Source organism: Tinamus guttatus, unplaced genomic scaffold, assembly GCF_059628265.1.
Source record: "Tinamus guttatus ecotype Peru unplaced genomic scaffold, ASM5962826v1 Tinamus_guttatus_pri_ptg000730l, whole genome shotgun sequence".
Classification (NCBI taxonomy): domain Eukaryota; kingdom Metazoa; phylum Chordata; class Aves; order Tinamiformes; family Tinamidae; genus Tinamus; species Tinamus guttatus.
The window spans coordinates 227,390-252,250 of record NW_028289264.1 but is presented as its reverse complement, the minus strand read 5'-3'; the positions used below and the strand labels follow the sequence as shown (position 1 = coordinate 252,250).

Sequence of the window (24,861 nt, the reverse complement as noted above, 5' to 3'; positions counted from 1 at the left end):
GAATTGCAATGTTGTTTCCTGGCAGGTTGAATGGACTAAAACAAAACTTCAGAATTTTCTCTTGGCAAAATCTCCAGAAACAGGAGAATTATTTGTGAATTTTGACCCTGAGATAATAACTTTAGTCAGAGAAGCAGATTGCATGGCTCACATGTCCCTAGAAATCCCACCATTTGCATATATTCTTCAACTAAATAGAGATCGGTATAAAAAGAACATCAGCAATTTGCAGGTAGGTTTATTTTAGTTGCTTTAGTTGCTTTCATGCAAATAATATGTTAAAATGTCTAGACTCTATACACATGGGAGAGGAAAAATGGAAGGCTAAATATTATGTGTTTATTATGCAAGTCTACTTCTATCTTTTTGACTCTCATGAGACACCATTTAAAGGAATTTCTTAGCTTTGAATCTCATGTGAAATAACTTGAAAGATGCATAGGTTTAGGGCAGGAGGCTCTGTTGTCCAGGTCCATAGAAAGGGTTGAGGGCGGGGGCAGGGAAAGGAGACTTACAGGATGCTCAGCTTTCTGATTGATAAGCAATTTATCTGTCATCCTGTAATGGGGTCAACACTGTCTTGACAGAATGGGAGGGAGGCATAGGTATAGGGCATATACTTTTTTAAAAAGTACTAAGTAAGCAGCAAAAGCCAGTGTAGATATCTGTGGAACAGCTAGAACTTCCTTTTGTCTCATCCTTTAAATCCTGTGGTGGTTTTGGCTAGCTATGAACTGACAGGTCTGGAGGATAGAAGAGGAGGGTTCAAAGATAGGTGTCCCGACTGTATCTTCAAAGGATGACTTGATTCTGAATGAAGAAAAAATACTGTGTCAAGTCCTGAAGCCATTGCAAGGATTGTTTCTTGCAAGATATGATTCAAAAATAAATAGCAAATTAAAGCCGTGGTAGGCTGGCCTATTAAAGCTTCTGAAAAACTTTATTTAGAGGAATTATTCTTAGTTTTTTTGTTTCCCAGAACATTCATTTAAGAACTGAAAAGTGCAGGCTGTTCTCTAAAAAATTTTCTAACTGTAAAAGCCAAATTTCTGTGTAAAGTAGTATTTGCATTACAATGAAAAAAAAAGGAATATTTGCCAAAAATAATAGGAAAAAAAAAATTCCAAGTCTTAAGACTTGTAATTATATGCGTCCAAAGGAGTTATCTTAATTTAAGCCATGATAAATAGATGAACATGTGTATGAAAATTAATTAATGCTTTCACACTCTGTTTATTTTAGATGATACTAGCAGAATATAAAAGAATTAAATTGAAAATCCAACACCCTGTTGAGCAATTGATTGCACCTTGGTTAGCAAATATAGATGATGCTCTCCAGCCAGGTTTAATGTTACTGACCTGGACTTCCTTGTATGTTGAGAAGTTTATAGAGACAATTTTTTACAAGCTAGGTAAGTCTGCTTGCCTTCTGCTAACTTCTAGGTGTATATTTCTAGATCTGTGTTGGGAATATAGTTAAGCTTATTGTCCTTTATGTGCCTTTTACTAAAGCGACTCATACATCAAAGAAATTGCAATTCCCATCTATCCTAAACTTAATTAAAACTCCATTTAAAATCAACACTTTTTATTGTCTCACATCTTTTTCGTAGTTTTGCTGAATTGGATGAATTGGCAGTATGGGTCATTTAAGCATAAAACAGTATACAAAAGCTGTTGTGTATTCTGACCTCAGAGAAAAATAGTTACTTTTTCTTAAGAGCTCCCAGGTTTCACACTTCTAGTTTTGCTTTCTGTTTCTGTCTAGAACTGTTTTCTGTACAAAATAACTTCTGAAGGAAAAATGTCTCAACTGCATTTGCACTGGCAATTTGCACTGGTACTTCTCAGTAGCTTATCCTATTAAGTATTATTTTTAAAGTCAATCTCTTTAAAACAAGCACACCCACACATACCTACTTGGGGAGCTGCTTTAGAAAACAGGTGGCTTTGGAGTCTTATTTGAAAGAAAATCACAAGATTGCAGTGTATGGCACAAGGTTGCACGAGGAATATCATAGTATTTCTGAAGACTGTAAATTCCTTCAGTTTTTATATTACATCAAATAAAATGTGTACTTATCTTACAATGTGATTTTTGTTTAGTTTAAATGACAAATTAAAATGTGTTTTTCATGGTTGCTTGAAATTCTACTCAAGTATTTAATTTCAATTAAGACAAGTAGTTTGAGTTTGAAACAGCTACCTTGTTGCTGTTTCAATTTTAGCAATGGAAAAAATGCTATTAAACTGAAAGCAATAGTAATTGTTGTGTGATTATTATTTAATTTCTAAATATTTTTGAAGGATGGACAGTGTATTTGTCAATGAATTTTGTTGCTAATGTGTTGTCCAAGTAAATATTGTATTAAGCTGTAAGAAAGGGATAAATAATCCTGGAACACAACATAATTGAATTTTGATATCTTTATATCTATGTTTGGTATCCTTTAAGCTCATCCTGAATTAAAAAACTAATAGATAAAGTATTATTAAAATATGTAAACTGTGTGCTGCATCTGCCAGAAAACCATATGTTGTGCAAAATGTTAATTAAGACTTAAGGGGTGAACCTTGCCATGAAAACGGCAGAAAGCATAGAGTTCTGGTGAAATGAAATGTGCTAATTTGAAGTAAAAAATTAAGCAGGACTCAGAAAACACTATTATTTCAGACTTTTGTGTTTGTTTTAAATTTTTTATTTTCTTCAAAAGCTGAACTGGAGTTATTGCTTGATCGGGTGAATGACTTAGTTGAATTTCGTATTGATGCTGTCCTTCAAGAAATGAGTTGCGTGCCTCTCTGTGAATTGCCAGAAGATGAACCACTGAACTGTGAGGAATTTCTGCAGAAAACCAAGGTTATTAAATAGAATTTTCATAGAAAAGAGTTCAGTGCCTTTAAGCTATTTTTTTTTTATGAGATAGACTGTGTGGGAAAATGAAGTAAGGAAATAGACAGTAAATTAACAGGAACCTTAGAAATGAACACAAATGGCAAATTAAAAGATGTCTGAGGTGAGACATCCTGTTCTGAGCTTATTACTGTCAAGCCAACTTGATATTCCTTTTATGTTTTGATACCATTCAACTTGAATGTATTTCCTTTGGCATTCCCTTTTTGTCCCTGTTGCCTTTTAGTGACCTTAAGGAAGGTAATTGTGTACCTCATGCCTGTGAAGAGCCCCATAGCAAGTGCTCTGTGTTGCCAAAGAGAGTAAATACTGTGGAAGGGATTATGTTCTGAATAAGTTTCTTAATATCAAGCTCTCATGCTGATAATGATGATGTTCACAATATGTACTCAGAAGTATGGATAACTGTATGAAGGGATTCTGAGAAGAGCTTCTTCCTCTATCCCAACTATAGAGAGGAGGAGGAAGTATGATTATTTAAGCCTATTTAAGTCTATTAGTCTTGTTAGTCAAGCTGTTAGGTGAAAGCTGATTAATTAGTTAAACTACCATTTTATAAGGCAACTGTGAGATCTTCTAGCCTTTCAGAAGATAGTCTAACTGTTTTTTCTACTGAAATATTTTTTTTTCTTGGAAAGGATTGTAGAAGATCAAGTAGAGTATCAACAATCTGATTTCTTGTAGCAATTAGTGATGCAAACAAGGCTAACTGGCCTCAGTTTTTATGTCCGTCATAGCTGCTCTTATCATAGTCAAATAAAAAAATCACGGTATTATTTATTGAATGATGGACTTTTATAAACCTCAAAATCCATTGATTTCTATGTTAATCCTGCTGCTGCCCTCCTGATAGGGTTCATACTAGAAGAGATATTGACCAAAGTAAAAGTGTATAAAAAGTGAGCATGAAAACTTTCTCAGTGATGTAATAATTAATATTGCTTCATGTTAATTTTCTGCAGCAAAGCTTGGACTGCTAAACAGAATAAGTAGTGTACTAATTTCAGTTAGGGGTATAATGAGACTAGTACTGAGATTTGTAAACTTATTTTAGTTTTTAATTAGAAAAGACTAGAAGTAAGTTTTATCTTCTGAGAGATGTCTTTATGATGAAGAAATTGCTGCCACAAGAATAGGACAGAGAAAAGAAAAAAAAAAAAACAAAGCATTTTAGATACATAGATACAGTGATGGAGCAAAGCAGACCTGGCTTCTTTCTCAACCAGACTGAACCTTTAGGAAGATCAAAGATTGTCTTAAAGCTTTGGAAATAACTGAATCTTGCTAAAGGCAGAATTTTTTCAATTACTGATTTTAATTAAATAAATCCAGGTTTGAGTGAGTTTAAAGAAATAGGAGATAACAAAGAAGAAAATATTGAAAGGCAATTATAGATAAAATTTACACTTGGCTAAATTATACTTCATCAATTTTAGCTTCTGTTTTAAAGAAAAAAATCTAACCAACACCGTAATATAGCTTTGATTTTCATTAAATCCCATTCTTTGTTTCCCCTTCTCCCCCAGTTATAATTTCTCTGTTTTCTCTAATCATTATATGTATTTTATCATGTGTTTGAATGTAAATGGATGGAAAATACAGTTGGTTTATATTCAGTATGGCACAGTGAATTAATGTAAAACTGTAATGATTAAAAAAAAAGGTTAAATTCTCCCATGAGTGCGTTAAAAGTTAAGAAAATTAATAAATGGAAGAAATACTTGTTTTCGATAACTTTTTATTGGAACTGTGTATTATAGAAGCAGATTGATAATATTAACTCTGAGTTATATGATTTAGGAAATGAGACACAATAACTTTGAAAATTGTGATATTTTTGCACAAGAATCCAAAGCTAGAGTGTGGGACAAACTGATCTAAAAACAATGGGTTGAACTTTTCCTGATGAATCTGAGGCCTTGAAATCTGTTGATAAAGGCTAATGTGACTGTGAAATAGCCAAAAGAATAAGGAATTTAAGAACATATTTTTGTTTTTGTTTGGTAATAGGAGCTCTGTAGAAAAGGTTCCCAGACTTTACATTTAAAAAGCTCACTGGTGGAAGAAGCTGTTAATGAGCTGATTAATATGTTACTTGAAACTGAGGTTCAGCTCACAACAGGAGATGAGAAGTCAGTTGTGCCTACCAGTGGAAGAAACGAGAGAAGTCCAGGTAAGGGATGAACATTACTATAATTCTGTGATTGTATTCTTCTGCATGCTGATAATATGTTTTGGGGAACAGTGTCTGATTTTTAAAGACGTTTGTTTGAATTTACCTGGGTGATGATGGATCATCTCAGTCATCTGTGATCTGCCAAATAGGCCAGTGTTATCCATCCAAATTGCACGTTTAAGTGCTTTTGTTATAGGGACAGATACTTACAGGCCTTAATTGGCTAGGAAGCTGGACTTCCTAGAGACTGAGTGTTAAGAAGTATTATCTAAATTCTGCTGACAATTATGCCAGTTCAGACTGAATAAAGAAGATAGAGAGGGTAAGTAGGGGGTAAGAACCAATAAATTGAGGAACAGATGACAAATGAATATTATCTAGCAAGAGTCATACAGCTTAACTTCAGACACGTGGGTTATTGCTTTGTTATGTTTTTGTGTTTATTTTTGTGTGTTATTGTGTTTATTTTAAGATTTCTAAGTCAGTTTAACTAACTAGATTAATGATATCTACAGAAGAGGAAAGAATATCAAAAAGCCTGGCCTTCTCCCACATTTCCAGTGAGATATTGGCTGAACTATCACCTCTGGCAAAGAGGAGGGGAAAGGAATCAGAAGTGTTAGAGGAAGAAGCCAATGAACTGCTTTCCTACTTTAATCGTCGTAATGTTGATGCCCTTTTCAAAGTCACTCGGAATACTCTGGAGACCATACGCAAGCGCATCCATGCATTTTCCATGATCAACTTCCTAGGTGGCCATTCTGCAGTGCCTTCCTAGCTACTTAAGAAATGAAATTATCTAGATATGCTATTACAGAACCATATCAAATAGAGCCAAACATGTAAAAGAGGTGAAAAACGTTTGAATAAGCTGGTTTGTTATGCCACAACAGATATCATGATATATTTGCAGAAAGTGTTTTTTTTTTTTTTCTTTTCATATGAGAAGGGTAATGTGCCATGCTGATGCTGTTTATCATAGGACTGACTCCACTCGAGCTGGATGTTAAGCATTAAATGCAGTAGAGTATGTACAGGAGATCAGACTTGATAAGTGGTTACCAGTTTTACATTTGCTTTTGCATAAAACCATATGAAAGAAAATACAAAAAAAAAAAAAAGATGTATTCTCTTTCTCTTGCTCAGTAATTGCCACAGAAGCACACAGTTGTGTTTTATCTGTATAGCAGGAGCTTTAGGAATCTAGGAATACAAACTGGATAAAAAGATGATCTGTTAAACGTATAGCTGCAGTGAAAAGGTTGACAAGAAACTGCACAGAGAGAAAAAGAATGGCACTTAGCTTTGCTTGTACTGCTGTAGGCTGCTGACCAACACATAGTCCTTGTAAATTACTCAGGAATCTCTTTTTTCCATAAGAAATGACATTCAATATCCAAAACTATACTGTATGTATTAGTTTATATTGTTAAGACAAGTAGATTGACATCCTGAAAAAAAATTAACATTTTTTTTTCTTTCTTTCTTTCATTTAGAAGATCACAGTTCCGCTAAGCAGAAAACAAGTGTTTGTCCTATCATTAGGACTAGTGTTAACCTGTCTATCCCTAATGTCATCATGACACCCTCTTTGGATCAGGTGCAGCAAATGTTTAATAAAGTTGTGGATAGCATTGTCAGTGTAACAAAAGGAGTTGGACAGTGGAGTAAGGAGAGAATATCAAAGGTTTGTGTCTTTAGTAACCTTACTTAAAAAATATCAAAGGTATTGAAAATAAAAAATTTTTTTTTATTTCTTCTACAGAAGAAAATGCTAGAGAGAAAAGTGGCTGATCTGCAGTGCGAAAGCAGAGACAGTGATTCTGATGATTCTGCAATGAAAGACACTGGAGTGAAAAACATGCATGGTAATATGAAACTGAATGTTAAATAAATGTGATTTATACGATATATGCTAAAGGATATTAAATAGAAAATGCACCAAAATCAAGAGAATAATGCTTTCATAAAATTTAAACCATCTTAGGGAAGAAATAGGATGCCATAAAAGGCAGAACATTTCTTTGGAGACCAACGTTACCTCAAAGTGTTTGTCCTTTGTGGATTTGAATAAGGGAATGCTTTATGATTCTCAGAGTTGTACTGATTTGGATTTTATCTGTAAAAATTGTCAGGTTGTTAGGGCACCATCTTGGGCAGCACTGTAGAAATTTTGAGTGATTTAGGAAAACAACTGTAGTAACTTTCACTGTGCAAAAACTTTGTGATTTAGCAGTGTGGATTGTAACTTGAAGCTTTTCCTGAAATGACCTTTAAGAAAGGTAAATTGGTCTCCAACAACAACTATTACTGAGTAGAAATATCTATATAAATTGTAATATTGGTGAAAAGGGTTGTGCAGAGGGTCTTGAATAAACTAAAATTTCTAGAAGAAATTTAACTTAATCTCTTTTGTGATAAACCATGGAATTAGGTTACTGACGGAATTCATTCAAAGGAATTTTAAGATAGTATCTTTGGTTGCTTAATTGCTCTTGTGTAAACTTGTTTAGAATAAAACCAAATTAACTTTGTACTTCAGGTACTTCAAAATAATATGGGCTTAGGGTAGCTCCCTCTAATCCACATAAAAAGTAGAGAAGTAATACTTGAACGGATTAAGAAATTGTTCAGTCAAAACCAAGAGTTTGTCTTCCCTAAAATGAAACCAGAAATGATAGTAAATTTATTTTTTGTAACTAATTTTTTGAGGCTTCCTTGTATTATTCTTACCTTTTGAGACCTGGCTGTGGTAATCTGATAGGATCTAATCTTAATTTCAATTTGAAATTCAGTCATGATTTACCCCACATGAAAATAAGAAAATGTGTGGATCTGGTTAGTGCAAAGTTTTCAATAAATCACTCAGGTGAAGCATACATGATAATCCTTGAGCATGGGAGAGGAAAAAGGGAAGTTTGAAAGATTAGAGTGGAACTTGTTCCAAATTTGACAGAAAATTCAGAAGAAGCAAAGTCAGGTTTATGAATTTGTGGTAGCTTTATTGGTCACCTATATTTCTAGCTGCCTTTTTAGTTAAGAACACATAATTCTAAAAAGTGTGCTTATTGAGAAACAGGTCTGGAGTTCTTATCTGTAGGAGTTTGCTTGGCCTAAACCATGTTTTATAACTGCTTCTCTATTTGACTCTGCCTTTACAGATAGTGTTTCTGATGCACCATCACTCAATTTGTCTGAACCAGACCAAAGCAAGAGCTACTTCAAGAGTGTTTCAGAGAACAAAGAAATTATTAAATTGGTATCTGTACTCAGCACTGTTATTAATTCTACAAAAAAAGTAAGACAGTAGACATGATAATTTAATATCATTATCCAAGGGATATTAGTATATTGCTTTAAGATCCTTGGGCAATAAGTGTGAGCATTTAAAGCACTGGTTAAACATATGAATGCATCTGATATGGTGGTTGGAGAACACGTATCTGTAAATTTGCAATTATTCTGTGAAAACATTACATTGAAAACAAGGTAAAATATACTGAGTGTTCAAAGATTTATGAGGTTTTTATGAGATACTGTGGAATGAAAAACTTAAGTCTGATTAAAAACATTTCTCCAGAGAATAAAGCATCATTAAAAACATTAAATATATTTGAATATGTATAGTTAATACAGAAGTATTAGTAATTGTACAAGTGTATTAAATTGAATTGATGTTCATGTTCTAAACATGAGTTTTGGCCCCATATGCAGAACTTACCAAGCTTTTTGGAAGAAAAACTGGCTGCCAGCTTGGCATTTGCCAAGTTCTACATAAAACTCAGTGGGAGTTTAGGAGATAGCTTAAGGGGGTCTACATGATTTCTTTGCCCTTTTCTTGTTCCTTATACACTCTAGGAAACTGTAGGTCTAGAAATGATATTTCTTTGGCGAACTCTCCACAAATTCCTGCTGGGATGCAGTCCAACCTCAGTGAGGAGCCTTGCCAGAAGGAATTTTTTGTTTCAAAACCTCATAACTTCAGTGGTACTAGGTGAATGACATTCAGGCTTTCGCTGAAGACTAAAGTGCAGTTGGTAGCAATAAATGATTATCTTGGTATTTTGAGACCTAATATTTTGTAATTGGAAACTTTTGATTTTTTTTTCTTTTTCTTTTCTTTTTTCCTCTTCTTTTTCCTCCCAATTTAAATGCCTGTAAGTATTATGTTTATTTTAAATCATGATATGGATTATTTCTAGTAGCAATCACCTCTCATTTACTTTTTTAATTAACTGATGAGATTTATCTTTTGCTTAGCATTTTCTTGAATTCTTGTTAACCAGAAAGATAATTTTGTTGCACGTTCCTTAAATATTTTTTAAATCACAAATAGCTGAATTGACCGTAGAATTAATTTTTACTATCAATGTTATAGATGCAAAAAAAAATCTTAACTTCATCATATAGAGAATGAATAGAATTACTGTTATTTTTCTTACCTTGGGACCTGGAGCTCAAGGTTCATTGCTTGTCTAGTAAGTGGCATGGGAGGATACTGGAAAAACGAAGAAAAGGGCATCTTTGCATGAGTTTTGGTTATTGGACAAGTATATTGTTTCTTAAATGGAAAGAAATATTTCCCACAGTGTCTTGGGATTTTGCTGGCTGAGGAATCACCACATTGGGAAATACTACAAGCAAGGTAGCAAATGGAAAGTGATTATCATGCAATGCCTGGGAAGGCTTTTGATTGCTAATGGAACCTGCTTGAGCATAAATTTACTTCTGTTTAGTGAGGTGATGCAACCCTCTCCATTCCTGCGCACTTTGTGTTTTGGCTAGTAGGTGCTGAGAAGTGTATGCTACAATTTGCTCAGAATTTCTCTTCGAACTTCTTGTGTTCCAGGAACTTCTTACAGTTTTGGAGAGTTTCAGTTGTTACCACCATATATGGCAGAAGGACAAGGAGGAAACTATTGATAAATCTGTGATGGGAAGCCCATTGCTTTCAGAATTTGAATCTCAGATTCTTCATTTTCGAGACCTGGAGCTGAAAATCAATTCTGAGCCTGAATACATCTGTGTGGGAGCTATTGCACTGTATACAGGTATAGTTCAATTCTGTGCTTCTGTCTTGGGATATATATTTTCTGGCACCAATAGGAAGAAAAAATGTGCCTTGGTTTGGAAAGGTTGCCTGGGTTAAAGATGGAAAAGAGGAATAGGAAATGGCTGTTTGCATGGATTTACAGCCAGAACAGTGAACGAAATGCTTGTCTAACACAAGGGTGTTCAACTGGTTTTCCTTGCCCCATCTGGAAACATTTGCTTGTTTATGAGTGGATGGTAGATACTTATCTGTCCTTCTTTCAGTCACTCTCATAAGCAGAGAGCTTATAGAGTAAGATAATTTGCCTATCTTGTTTTTCTCCCTGGCTGGCCACATATAATGAGACAAAAGTGAGCTGCTGATACTAAAAAAAAATCTTGGATTTAATACAATTAGTTAAGTGAAGCATGTATGTTGCTGCTGATACCCTTTTTCTACAGAAGGCAGCAGATTTTCACTTTTCACTACCGCGGGTCCTACTTCACACAAATATATTTTGCATAAGCGTTTTACAGCAGTAATGATCTGTGATGAAGTATAAGAAATGCATGCAGCTGATTTTGCAGTTTGTATCAAAGCTGAGAAAGCACAATGTGTTTGCTTAGGAAAGAGTATTAACCAATTGTTCAATATAGTGAAGCTTGGCTGGAAAGAACTAGAGAAATAGGGAGGCCCCTAGAGCCAAGGGAGACAATGTTAAGTCTGTCGACGATCCAAAAAGACCCATGAGGTGTGAGAGCTAAGTATAGAAAAAAGATGCTTTGTCAAAAGGAAGAAACGCAAGTGAAATCTGCAGAGTGATTGTGTAGGTAACTGTGTCAAGGTTGAAATTATGTCCAGCTAATATTTTATGTAATGCTTGTGGCACTATTGATTTTTCTGACTCCTTTGTGAAGAACTGTGAGGAGGAAATTTGAAAGGCACAGCTCTAGGGGAACAGACTGAGCTGTTGCAACATTGGGCAGTAACTCAGCAAGACTTCAATTTACACTCTAAAGGCTTGTCATTTGGTTCTACTGATGCTAAAGGTAAAACTCTTAAAAGGTTGATAGACCATTTGCTTTTAATAAACCAGACCTAACTTTCTATTTCTTCAGCTTCCATTATCAGTCTCTTGCTTCTTCTGTTCCCCTCATGATTTTTTAAAAAGATTCATTTTTGAAAAGATGTTACACTGAGATAAATGAGAGTATTGACCAGTTTGTTACTGAGGTATAAAATAAGAATGTGTATAGTAATATGTGAACAAGATGGGAAAAGTGTGCAGTCCAGCCAATGGATAACAGGAGGAAAGATGCTGTGTTCTGAGAAGATAGGAGGAAAGCAATCCTTAATTGCAATGAACAACTCAAATGCGGCAATGTTATTTCACCTGCTCTGTATGTGATGGCTAGACTGTAAAGTTGGAGCACATTGAAACAAGATTAAAAGTAAATTTTCAGAAAAATTGAAAACCTAAGTATCTGTTACTTCTTCATTTTTTAGCTGACCTGAAGCTAGCACTGAGAGCAGAAACTAAAGCACGGATGACTAAGCTGGGGTGTCATTGTAATAAGAAGTACAGAACAGAGATGGAAAAAATTTTCACTTTTATAGAGGAAACTGGAAAGAAGTTAAATCGCCCCATCAAGGATCTGGATGACATAAGAACAGCCATGTCTGCGTTAAAGGAGATCAGAGAGCTACAGATCTCCATAGACTTTCAAATAGGGCCCATTGAGGTAATTAAAAGGCTTGTTGCCTACGTAGCTACTGGGTATACAGAGCAATTATTTTCTGAGTTTAAGTTTAGCAGTGCATATTGAAAAGATATTTTTTCATGTATCTGTTAGTGGGCTTGGGTGGCAAGCATTTTGTGTTCCTGTAAACCTTCTTTTTGCAAGTAACTCTGAATAGGACAAATGTAAATTTGTTGAGAAAAGAGGTGGCTTAGTAAGCAAAATAGAGTAGAAAGTTTTTAAGTTTAAGAAAGTTTATATAGAAGAAGTCTAATAATATATGAAAAGCATTGATTTTCCTATCTCTCTATATATATATATTTATTTTGCAGGAGCTTAGCCTATAGTAGAGGAGAAAGCTAATGTCAGGCAAATTAGAGTATGTGTACAGATATATATGAGAATGCATAGGAGTGATTGCTATGCCAGTAAGATATATCATGGGTGGAAAAACATGGAAAGTTGGCATCGTTAACATGTATTAACCATTTGTCTGGAAGCATAGGGTGAAAGTGGCACACCACTCCCCTCTCCACCAAAAAAAAAAAAAAAAAAAACCACAGTGTTTTCTCACTCAGTTTTTTTGAGCATGAGAAATCTCTGTAGTGCAGTATGTATTCATACATGCAAATAATGGAAAGAACAGGGAGCCCTTTGATATTTGGGAGCTAAGGACTATATGACTCAGCCTGCAAAGCTGTGAGGGTCTACGTAGTCCCACGATGTGCAAAATAAAATTCCCTAGTTTATGGTGAAAAGCCAAGTGTATCAGCAGCTGGAACCACCTGTGGAATAGCCATGGGTAAAATGGGGGCTCTTAGGAACTGACTTTTTTGAGGTTCCTGGCAGGACTAGTTGGTGGTGTCTCTTTGCTCTGTGATGTGGAGCCAAGGCATAAGGTGTGTTAGTCAAGGATTCTTAGGCTTACAATTGTCCAAGTAAGAGCCTGGGCTCCCTAGGTGTAAGGACTCATGCTTCAGATTTTGGAAGTGGAGGCAGACCTAGTAAGACAAGAGACAAAAATAATTTCTCTTTTCATCTTCATGATTTGTCTGCAAGTTGATTGAACTGGAAAAGGCAAATACTAATTCCAGTTCAATCAAAAAATTTCAGATGAAAGTGTTAGAGCACCAAGGAATTCTGCAGCCTACCCTATGCTAACTCACAGTAAGTGAATTTCGAATGCGTTTGAGCCTGAAATGCAGTTAGTGAATTTCTTAGGTAGCGAAATTTCCTAGATTTTATGAAACTTGGCTGAGAGTTTCAGTAGGTTGTAGATAACAAATTGGTGGCACGAATGGAGATCAGTGTTCTGAGAAAATAGGGGAGCAAGAAGTAGTATCACAGCTTCCTACTACTTTTATGCTGAAAACAGGATGTGAGGCTTAAATGTCCCCATGGAACAGAGATTTGTTTGCCTGAATGCCTCTGGTTAGTTGTTTCCTCATAGATCTCTTCCTGTAATGTTCTGCTCTGGTCATAATAAATAAGGCATGTATCAGAATAACACTGTTATTAAGTGAAACTAAAACCTGTGTAGGGAGGCTAAGTGCACTAAGGGATAAAAATCTGTCACAAGCAGAAAGTTCTGTGAAAGATAAGGAGTTAAGGTGAACAAACTAGTTTTCATTTTGATATTTCTTTCATTTTGACATTGGCTTGCCAGATTGGTGCCAATTGTCATGCAAAACAAAAAGTTCCCTATTATTTATAATAAATCATTCTATGTTCTTAAGTATTTAAAATGTTACCATAAATGGATGTGTAAAATTAACTTTGGTTACTGTTTTGTGTATCTTGATCCAACCTTCTGACAGGAATCCTATGCCATGCTAAACAAATATGATCTACTTGTGGCCAAAGAAGAGACAGACAGGGTGGACACTTTACACTATACTTGGGAAAAACTGCTAGTCCAGGCAAATGAAGTACAAAAGCAGCTGATTTCTTTGCAGCCAAACTTCAAAAGAGAGCTAATTAGCACTGTGGAGACTTTTATTGAAGATTGTGAACATTTCTATTTGGATTATGATCAGGTAAGCATTTGTGCTGCCTTATAGTAAAGGCATTTTTGAAAAATGTTGGTCTTTAAAAGTGTTGAGAAGACTCTTCTTATATTAAAAAGAAAATGAATTACCTTTTGTGTTCTGTGTTGAACCACACTAAGTGGTTAGTGTAGGGCACCATGTGATCTCTCTGTTCCCCACATGATGTAGGGGAGAAATCTTGCAGCAGCAAAAGTTTGACTTTGGCACATAGAATTAGAAGTTACTCCTTAGAAATGTCGTGTTCTTTTTCTACTTCAAAATTCACTATTTACTTTTTTTTTTTTTTTTACTTATTTTTCAGAATGGGCCAATGGTGCCTGGCTTAGAGCCTCAAGAAGCCACTGACAGACTTGCTATGTTTCAGGTACTGTTAATTTCAGTACATTACTTGGAACGATTAGTGCAAATAAACTAACATGTGAAGGCTTTGAGAATGTGAATCAGAGTAGCTGATTCATTGATAAGTGAGGTTGTTCACCAGACAAAGTCTGTTTTCAAACTTAAGGGAAGCATAGCTGGCATTTTTTTTCTATGGTCTTGCAAGGAATGGTGATTAAAATTATGTTTTCAGGAGCCATATAAGAGAAATATTGAGCTAATGATTAATAATTACTAGATTCAGGTGTCCTGATGTGAGAACATATTCTCAAACATAGTGTATTTGTCTATAAATGTTCTTATGTTCATCATATAAGATTGCACAATTTCTTATTTATTTATTTATTTATTTATTTAAACACAGTTAAAGGTTAGCACTCAAACTGGCTACTTATCCTGCTACAATGTTTTTTTTATACCATTAACTTCTGTTCCTGTAATGAGGATTCCAATTCCCACAATGCAATTGGCTTCTTCCTATATTCCTTCAGTAATATAAAAAATAGCAAGTAAATTTACTTGTTTTAATTGCTACTTACATGCAGTAGTAATCCTTACTGCAAACCTCCCTAAAAGAGCTTCACAGCATACGTGTAAAAGTAGCATTTGCCACATCCAACTTTCATTGCTTTGCTTCTCATGCTCCACCTCTTTCAAGTGCAAGTTTAGGAATTACTCTTTCTTCTATCATTGTGCCACACAGAGAAAGAATCCCCCATGCCAACTTCTGAACATGTGCCTCTGAATTCCTAATTCTCTAAAAGTTCTTTTTCTCATGAAAATCCCAAACAATAGCTGTTAACAATGTAAATTGGTAGTATTTCCTGTTATTATTATTTACTTATTTCTTTTTTCTTTTTTTCTTTTTAATTTTATAGAATCGATTTGATAATCTATTTCGGAAGTATATTACTTATACTGCTGGGGAAGAGCTTTTTGGTTTGCCTGTTACGCAGTATCATCAGCTACTGGAGATAAAGAAACAACTGAACCTGTTACACAAGCTCTATAACCTCTATAACAATGTAATTGACACAGTTAATGGCTACTACGATATTCTTTGGTCAGAGTTAGACACTGGAAAACTTAACAGTGAACTTCTGGAGTTTCAGAACAGGTAAGAAACTACTTATGTCTGTGAGATGCCTAAGATAGCTTTGTTACATCTTAAATAGGTTTAAAATCAGCAAACTAGTATCTTTTAATTGAAAACAATTGAAAAAAAATATATCCATTATTAACTTAAAAGAGTATTTTTAAAAAAAAAAAACTTTACATGTTGAGATTTACTGTCTTTGGATAGCTTCTCAGTTAACTTTTTTTTTTATTTTTTACAAGATTGGAATATAGATTAAGAATTAGTACTTATTTTACTTAAATGGAAGTTGCATTTCCTTTAGTCAGCAGATTCATTCATGATATCAAGATTCAGCCTTGTTTAATGCAGGTTAGCAAATTAGTGAATATTTTTGCTAAAAAATGAAATGCACTGTATGCATAGCAGCTGAATTTTTCATCAACCTAGGAATCAAATGATTTAAAGAGTTAGAGCTGCCCGTTTTGATGAAAAGGATTTCTGCTAGAGCACTGAGCAGTCCATATCATAAACTTGGCCAAAAGATGAAATCAAGAAATAAAGTGGTCCAATTGTTTCTGGATGTCAGTTGGACAAAGCATACCGGAATAATGCAACTGCAGTCCATGTGGTGAGCGGAGGCTGTTAGCTATCAGACAGCAAAGCAGAAAGGAACCAGGTTTTCTCACATACTGAATCACATGCAGAATCTTTAAAATTCCTTAAAATGAATTTAGAAGATATGTGGTCTGCCTTTAAACCTAGATATGGTAGATAAATGGGTAGCAGTCAGAACATCTGAACCTGTTTAATAAAGCTTGGATTATTTTTATGTAGGTGTCATAAACTTCCTCGTGCTCTAAAGGAATGGCAAGCCTTTCTTGACCTAAAGAAGACTCTTGAGGACTTGAATGAATGTTGCCCGTTGCTTGAGCGTATGTCAAATAAAGCAATGATGCCTCGGCACTGGAAGCGGATTACAGATCTCACTGAACATAATTTTGATGTAGAAACTGAAACATTCAAACTGAGGGACATCATGGAAGCTCCACTGCTAAGATATAAAGAGGAAATAGAGGTACTGGGAAGGAACAGAAATAAATGTATAAAACTAAATGTGGGACTGGAATGGTATCTGAGTCAAAATAATAAGAAGGAGAACAGATTTTTTTTTTCTAAAGAAAAAAGAGGAATGGGCCACCACTTCACTTTTCTGCATAAAAAAAATGAAGAATGTATACTATGGTGTCAATGCCTCTTTTTAAAGCATGCAACTTGGCTCAGGAATTAGTTTGTGAGGGTGGCTTGCTTTGTAATATTGAGAGTATGAAATGTAATCACACTATCTTCCTTTTATTCCCACTATTTTTGGTCTTATTGTGATGTGGGGTATAGTTGTTAGCTATGATGTACATATGTCTGTAGATCTTTTCACTCAATAAATGATTACTCATAAGCCTAAGTACGTTAGTGGAAGTATCAGTTAGTTCTGGATACAGGAGGCTTAATCTGTTAATAGACTGTTTTGATGTGCTATTTATTTAAAAGGATATCTGCATAAGCGCTGTGAAGGAGCGAGACATTGAGCAGAAATTAAAACAAGTGATAGCTGAATGGGACAACAAAACATTTGTCTTTGCAAACTTTAAAACCCGCGGGGAACTTCTCTTAAGAGGAGACAGCACATCAGAAACAATTACTAGCATGGAGGACAGCTTGATGATTCTTGGTTCTCTCATGAGTAACAGGTAACAGGAATGGGGAGGGATATAAAAACTGGCAAGAAGCCTTGGTTGACTGAACAAAGCTGTCTTCCGCAAAGAAGAAAAGTAAACATCTAAGTCAAAACTAACAGATTGCTTATCCTTGAGCTGTGCATGGGCAGCTTCCTGCTGCCTCTATCAGTGCTTTAAGCGCTTCCGAAAGGAAGTGGGTGCAGTTCTGACTTCCTGACTAATCACCATGATGGTTCCCTGGCTGCAGGGTGGTACTGCTGAGGGTGAAAGGATGGTTCCCTGGAAATGCCTGGCAATGGCAGGGGTCCTGCTGGCCTCACAGGCACTGCTACCCTGCTGCTAGGTGACCACTTCTCTTGTAGAGCCCATGGCTGAAGAAACAAAAGATGACAGTTAAAAGGAACTTCATTTTGTTCTTTCTGTGTTCTTTCCCCCAGAAAAAGGAAGGAACACAGAACATGATCCTCATTTGAACATGCTCAGAAACAGGACCTGGTCACTGGGTGTCTTGCCGTTTTCAAGATGTTGTGTATTCCTTTGTGTAGGCCCTTTGTGAAACTGGTTTAACTTAGAGTGAAATTTAGATCTTGATGCTGTTCAGCTCCTGTTGGATTAGAGTTGCACTAGACACCCAGTGTTCAAGCAGCAAGTTGGAGCTGATTTGATTTACACTGGGTTGAGTCTGGTACAGGATTGTGTTCTTCTGCTTCACGAAATTACAAGTGGCAAAATTGCTTCTTATGTTTTGAGATTTGTGCTTCTTTTCAAGAATTTGTTTGCTTCTTGAAATAAAACAAGTGTCCTTTTTATTTTAGATACAACATTCCATTCAAGACACAGATTCAAAAATGGGTGCACTATCTTTCCAACACAACAGACATCATTGAGAACTGGCTGACTGTACAGAACCTGTGGATTTACTTAGAGGCTGTTTTTGTTGGTGGTGACATAGCAAAGCAGCTTCCAAAGGTTTTCATACTTACCCTTTTTTTTTCCCCCTATATTTCTTTGATTTTTAAGAGTAAAACTTTGCTCAGTAACATAAGCTTCATTGTTTTAGTACTTAACAAAACTAAACTTGGTAAGACATTAGGTAAAAAATGCCAACAGAAAGAAGAATAAAAAATTTTGATTCAGCTCATCTTTTCATGTTGAAATTGTTAAACTATTGACCGATGTTTGTACAATGTTCGTTACAGCCTACCAGTACCTAAAGTTTTGCTAGGAAGTCTTATGTTAAGCTTTCCTGTATGACTTTCTGAAGCAAAAAAAAAAAAATCCTCTTTCTGTTTTGGAAAAAATATAGTCAAATATGGAATATGTAGTTCAAATATAGTGAATAATGGAAAGGAGAGGGAGGAGAAAAAGCGCTTATTGCCCTTGACAGTGCGATATAAAATTGTTTGACTTATTGTTTAGGCTGAAAGATTGTTTTTTCCAACCTGAAAAATCCTTACTGTTTGGACTCCAGTGATTGCTAGTGAGAAGATTGCTAACTCTGTAAGCGAGTGCCTTTTCCCTCTTCTCTCATTTTCCTTCCATCCCTTCTCCTCTGTATTCATCTCCATGTTTCAACAGGAAGCAAAGCGTTTCTCAAACATTGACAAATCTTGGGTGAGGATCATGACCAGAGCCCGTGAAATACCTAATGTTGTTCAGTGCTGTGTTGGAGATGAAATAATGGGACAGTTGCTACCACATTTATTAGAGCAACTTGAAATTTGTCAGAAATCACTCACAGGGTAAGACTATTTCAGGGTAAGAAAACTGTTCTGGGGAGATGGTTGCAAATTGTGTAACTTGACAGAAAGCAATTGCTTGTCCTGTGGACCTTTGCAAAGATCATGTTCTTATTCCAAATCATCCATATTTGATGTTCGTCTAAGCACTTACTATCAACTGCTGTTGAAACTCAAGCTGCTGCAGCCTAGTTTCAAGCCAGCAAGCAGTCTAGTTCTGTCTATGCTACTCTAACCTTACCACATCCCTGGGGTAAGCTCAGCCTGAGGGATCTGAATGGCAAATAACTGACAAATAATGAAAACACTTTCTGTTTAGTTTCTTTTCCTTTGAGTGATGACTACGTTCCGTTGAATAACAATAGCTTTCAGTGAAATGATTTCTGATATTAGAATAGTAGTTTTAACGCAAATGCTTAACATGAAGATATGATGGATAAGAATTGTTGTTATCATTGATGAAAATAGTGTGAATATATTGTGAGAAGTCCCACCCATAAGATGTAAAGGATGCATGAATTAGTCTACCTCACCTCTCATTTCCTTCCTCTCTCTCCCAATTTCTTTTAAATACAGGTACCTGGAGAAAAAACGTCTGCTGTTTCCACGATTCTTTTTTGTGTCAGATCCTGCTCTCTTAGAAATTCTTGGCCAGGCATCAGATTCTCACACTATACAGGCCCATTTGCTGAATATCTTTGACAATATTAAAACAGTCACATTCCATGAGAAGGTATGTGCTTTTCCAACCTCAGTATTCTTTTGTATTGTTAAGCAATGTGTGATATTACTAAATAGAAAGTTACCTGGGTACATGGGGCATTTGACTGTTTTACAAAGCTTATCATTTACTTGATGCTCTGTACCTTTTCTTCCTGTAAGATATGGCTTAATAGCCTCATTTCCTTAGTGGGAAAACTTTATGAAGTATAGCAAAGCAAACTGAAAATTTTGGGCATGAGGTTTCAGAAAAAAAAATGGGGATGAGAATTTTATGGGTTAATATAGCCTAGTGCCCTCTTAGATTACCTTCTATTTTTTATTAAAATACAATTTGTTTTTTCAGATTGTCTGTATTTATACTTAGTCATCAATTTTAATTGTATGAAAAAAAACAGTGTCTAATCTCTTATCCATTTCTGAATCATTGTTAATATTCTTTCAAATGAGTTGTTGAAGAACAGTTTTCCCATTTGCCTTTCAAGAACAGTTTGTAAGAAAGATGTTTCCTATATATTATATATCTAATGTTTTTATTAGACATTCTTTATCTCTTTGTGCTTTTGAAATCCCTTTGCTTGACCATCCTTAACTTTTCTTAACTTTGATTTCTGATAAAAGACCCCGCCTGGATGCCACCCTGTGCCACGTGCCCCACGTGTCCCTGCTGGAGCAGGGGGGTTGGACTAGATGATCTCTGGAGGTCCCTTCCAATCTCAACCATTCTATGATTCTGTGATTAAGGCGCTGCTAATGGGAAAGACAGTTCTGTATCATTATACTGCTACTGTGGATACTGCTACTGAAATTGAGAGGAAATTTAAGAATTTTCAGTGTTCTGGTGTTTGTCGACTTGCTTAGCAGATATCAAAATTTTAAAGCCTTTCTGGACACTGAAAGTAATGATTTAATTCACTTTATGTATTGCTTAGCAGATTAGTATCATTTACTCGTTACATAAACAAATTTAGTGGAACAATGGCTGGAAAATCATATAGATATGTTAGAGAAATGACAGTTTATCGCTGCAGTGGTAAATAAAAAACTGTTTTTTCTTTGTTTTGATTAGATATATGATCGTATATTGTCCGTTAATTCACGAGAGGGTGAGACTGTAGAACTGAGTAGACCTGTGATGGCTGAAGGTAACGTGGAAGTTTGGCTCAATTCTCTGTTGAAGGAATCGCAGGCATCACTGCATTACATCATTTGCCAGGCAGCTGCCAGCATCCAGGAAACTGGCTTCCAGTTGACTGAATTTCTTTCTACTTTTCCAGCCCAGGTAAAAGCATTATTATATTAACAAAGAATTGCTCACAGTCTTCGCAATTAAAATTGCAGCCAGCATTATAAATGCAAAAATGACAATCTTACCTCAGTCTTTTAAGTTTAAGTTAAAAGATTCTGAATTGAAGCATTAATATTTGTTCTTAAATCTTTATTATAATGTAAACTGTGATGAACAATTGTCAGCAGTGCCTCAGAGGCAAAGTCTGCAATACCAAAGTTTGGACATACCTATGTATTTTTGAAAGTGATTGGACCACTAAATAAGTGCATGAGTTGAATGACCTCTATATGGACAAAAAAGAAATATTCCATGCAAATACTGGTAGAACCATTTGTTTAGGTTTTCACTGTCTTTGAATGTACTTCTTAGATGAAAGAGGCAATGTTACGAAGCATACTATTTTTTGCTTCCTAAGGTTGGGTTGTTGGGGATTCAAATGATTTGGACACGAGACTCAGAAGAAGCTTTGACTAATGCTAGGTATGATAAAAAGATTATGCAAAAGACAAACCAGTTTTTCCTGGATCTCCTCAACACGCTGATAGATATGACAACAAAAGACCTTAATGCAATGGACCGAGTTAAATATGAGACATTAATCACTATCCATGTGCATCAGAGGGACATCTTTGATGGTCTGGTAAGTGCTGAGTAATTCACAATGAGTTATGAAGTGGTCACTTAAAACGGCAAGAAAAGGCAGGAAGAAAATGTTCTAGTCTCTCTAGTCTAGTCTAGTATTTCTAGTCTCTCAAACTAAGCATTCAATTTCAGGTCTGTAATGATTATGTAACTAGAAATATTATAGAAAAGTACCTTGCAATCAATGTCATAACTTCTCTTAAGTATTTCAGGGTTTCTTCGTTTCTTTTTTGTCGCACAGGCACTGGAATAATTTATTAGATATCTCTGCATGATCACTTACGGACTGTTTTTTTCTCATATATTACGTGTTGCAAGTAATAGTGCTTTCTATGGACTAAACTGAGTGTCCCAAGGAATAAATCAAATGAATGAGATGTTACAGTACAGGATAAAGCTTGCTGTTTTTGCTTCTAGGAGTTCTGTTCCAGTTTCAATAGCCTGCCTAATTATTACTAGTAAGAATCCTCTTTGGAGTAGACCTGCAAATTCTCATTAGCTTCTCATTTACATACAACTTGTGGAACCTCTTTTTGAGTAGAAGTTTTAACACTCAGTTACTCTACTTTGAATTTCTCCTGGTAGGGTTGAACTTTTTAGCAAATATGTGTGTACCATGGCCTTTCTTAAAATACCTTTTCTAATGGTTTGTGTGCAGGGTCATACTATTCTCCTGACTTTTTGTGTTTAAGATAGAGTATTCTTCCTACTCAAATGGAAAAGTGGTAGTTAAAAGAAATGGAAATGCTAGTGCTAACTGGACTTAAAGAGTTTTTTTTTGGAGATGATAGAATGTTAATTTTTATTATTATTTCCCTGCCTCTTTTCTTAGTGTTGCATGCATATCAAGAGTCCTACAGACTTCGAGTGGCTGAAACAGTGTAGATTCTATTTTAAAGATGATGCTGATAAAATGATAATTAGTATCACTGATGTGAGTTTCACATACCAGAATGAATTCTTGGGCTGTACTGACAGACTTGTGATAACACCGCTTACGGACAGGTGACAAAGACTGATTTTTATTCCTTTATTCTTTGACCCCAAATCTAGGCTTTTAGAAGTGTGGTTAAGTCAAGCCTGTTGGAGGCAAAATACAGCTCTGCAGAGTTTGTCTGCAGAGGGGTGCTTCAGTGTCTTATCAGAGTCAGTGATTTTAAATGAAATTCATGAATATTTATGTTACTGTGCCATAAGATATTTCTGCCATGTAACTGCATGTTCCTCATGTGTATGATGTAGGTGAACATGATCCTCATTTATAAGATTCTAGTATATGTGAGAATTAGGTAAATCATACAGATATATAGATGTATGCATGGAGAGGTAGGGAAGAATAGAGAGGAAAAACAATCATATTCAGCTGCAATAGATTTAAGATCTTTTTTCTAGGATGTGGAAGCAGTTGGAATCCTGTTTTGCCAGATAGGTCTACCTGCCTAACAGTAGTAGTAATATGAAGAATGCTTTAAAAGCTATCAGTGACAAAACAAGAGATTTAAAAAATATACTATTTTTTTTTGCTATTCCATACAGTAAATTCTAGAACTTTCTGTAGAGCTTGTGATAGCTGTTGTTTTACAGCATCACACAGAAATTTCAGTTATGAAAACGGGATGCACTGCATGCTCAAATTCAAAGGTGGAAGAAAAAAAGCAGAAACAACTGTTTTTCAAGATCGTGTTCCACAGAAAGTATAATGTAGCTCAGGCTTACCGTAGATGAACTGATTTAAGAATTGAACTAACCAAACTAGACTGAGCAGGGTCGTATTATTTTGGCAAATTCCTGGCATCCTTAAATCAGGCCTTTCTAATTTCAGTTTTCCATAAGGACATCTAGTATATGCAGAAAACTGTTCATTGCAGTCCATTAAGTCATGATAACCTGTTGCCTTTCAGATGTTACATCACGTTGGCTCAAGCTTTAGGCATGAACATGGGTGGAGCACCTACAGGACCTGCAGGAACTGGAAAAACAGAAACTGTCAAAGACATGGGACGGTGCCTTGGCAAATACGTAGTGGTCTTCAACTGTTCAGACCAGATGGATTTTCGAGGACTCGGTAGAATCTTCAAAGGTAAGATGTAGCCCATGTGAAAGTTATAAAGGTCCTGAGAACATTTTTGTGAGCAAGATGAACACAGCAGCAGCAGTAACTTTTTTTTAGCCTTTTAATGAATGCAATTAATTAGTATCTTGTCAATACCATCACACCACTGTCTCCAAGAAAGAAAAAAATATAAAAAGTATAAGCCAGTTTACAAGTCTTATAGTGGTTGCCTTAAATTAAGCAAGGAGGACTGTCAGTGTGAAATGAAAAAGCTTTTTTCTTGAGCTGGTAGAATGTATTGGATGTGGCTTCTATATTTTAGCTCCTTACAAATGTCAGAATTTTGATTGGTCAAAGGAAATGCATGAAAGGCAGTGGAGATGGTAATTATTTTTAGGCACTAGAAGTTGATACCTGTTAATGATGGCATATGTGAAATTAGAGATAAGTGGAAGTCCATTGCTATTTAGCTTTTGAGTGCTTATATTGTTAAAAGAAAATCTTAACTGTGATTTTTTTCACCTCTGCCCTCTATCTATATCTCCCTGCCCCCCAAAAAGATTTGAGGAAGACTAGAACCGTCACCTCTTTTCAGGTGAAAGCTGTTTTACCGTTTATGTTAATCTGTCAAATAAGCTGTTGATGACTAATTTCAAAGACTTACGTTCTTTTTGGATTTTCTTATGGAGCTAAATAGGTAATGTGACAGGCATTTTGCTTGAATTTGTGAAGATTTGTAGCAGGGATTTTTTGGAATAGGAGAGGAACAGAATAAACATCCAAGATACTAAATGGATGAGGAGAGATCTAGGGATATAGTGACCTACACATAAACCTGAGAACTTTTGGAACTTTGTACATTCTTGCTGAAAAAAGATTTAACTCCTCTCCTTGTCCCTTTCCCAGCACGTTTTTTCCCCCCTGAGGCAGATGAATGTGATTTTTGGGCTGATAAATTTCACCAAAAAAGGGCTAACAACATAATAATAAGCTGCTTCATTGCTTTTCTCTTTAAAGGTCTTGCTCAGTCTGGTTCCTGGGGTTGCTTTGATGAGTTCAATCGTATTGATTTACCAGTACTATCAGTAGCTGCACAGCAAATTGCAATTGTGTTGACATGTAAGAAGGAACGTAAAAAAAGCTTTATCTTTACTGATGGGGATAATGTGGAAATGAACCCTGAATTTGGCATCTTTCTTACTATGGTACGTACTCAGCAAGTATATGATATGCCAGTGATGACTGTATGATAATCATTTCTAACCATCTCTAATGTATAAAACAAACACTGGCAGTTTGAGAAGTGAACATGATTA

The 24,861-nt window shown here is 35.5% G+C and overlaps 1 protein-coding gene across 1 annotated transcript in view; it reads left to right on the top strand.

Moving 5' to 3' along the window:
- Positions 1–24,861, top strand: part of DNAH5 (dynein axonemal heavy chain 5) — a 181,887-nt gene that overhangs the window by 87,227 nt on the left and 69,799 nt on the right. Inside the window, exons 15-37 of the mRNA XM_088537102.1 lie at positions 26–232; positions 1,243–1,414; positions 2,717–2,862; positions 4,927–5,089; positions 5,608–5,844; positions 6,589–6,779; positions 6,858–6,960; positions 8,254–8,390; positions 9,942–10,143; positions 11,631–11,866; positions 13,681–13,899; positions 14,213–14,275; positions 15,168–15,406; positions 16,202–16,442; positions 16,913–17,112; positions 17,916–18,069; positions 18,679–18,842; positions 19,416–19,572; positions 20,629–20,841; positions 21,266–21,490; positions 22,325–22,497; positions 23,394–23,572; positions 24,563–24,750. Coding sequence (XP_088393228.1) covers positions 26–232; positions 1,243–1,414; positions 2,717–2,862; positions 4,927–5,089; positions 5,608–5,844; positions 6,589–6,779; positions 6,858–6,960; positions 8,254–8,390; positions 9,942–10,143; positions 11,631–11,866; positions 13,681–13,899; positions 14,213–14,275; positions 15,168–15,406; positions 16,202–16,442; positions 16,913–17,112; positions 17,916–18,069; positions 18,679–18,842; positions 19,416–19,572; positions 20,629–20,841; positions 21,266–21,490; positions 22,325–22,497; positions 23,394–23,572; positions 24,563–24,750 — 4,209 coding nt within the window. The remainder of the gene's footprint in view (positions 1–25; positions 233–1,242; positions 1,415–2,716; positions 2,863–4,926; positions 5,090–5,607; positions 5,845–6,588; positions 6,780–6,857; positions 6,961–8,253; positions 8,391–9,941; positions 10,144–11,630; positions 11,867–13,680; positions 13,900–14,212; positions 14,276–15,167; positions 15,407–16,201; positions 16,443–16,912; positions 17,113–17,915; positions 18,070–18,678; positions 18,843–19,415; positions 19,573–20,628; positions 20,842–21,265; positions 21,491–22,324; positions 22,498–23,393; positions 23,573–24,562; positions 24,751–24,861) is intronic.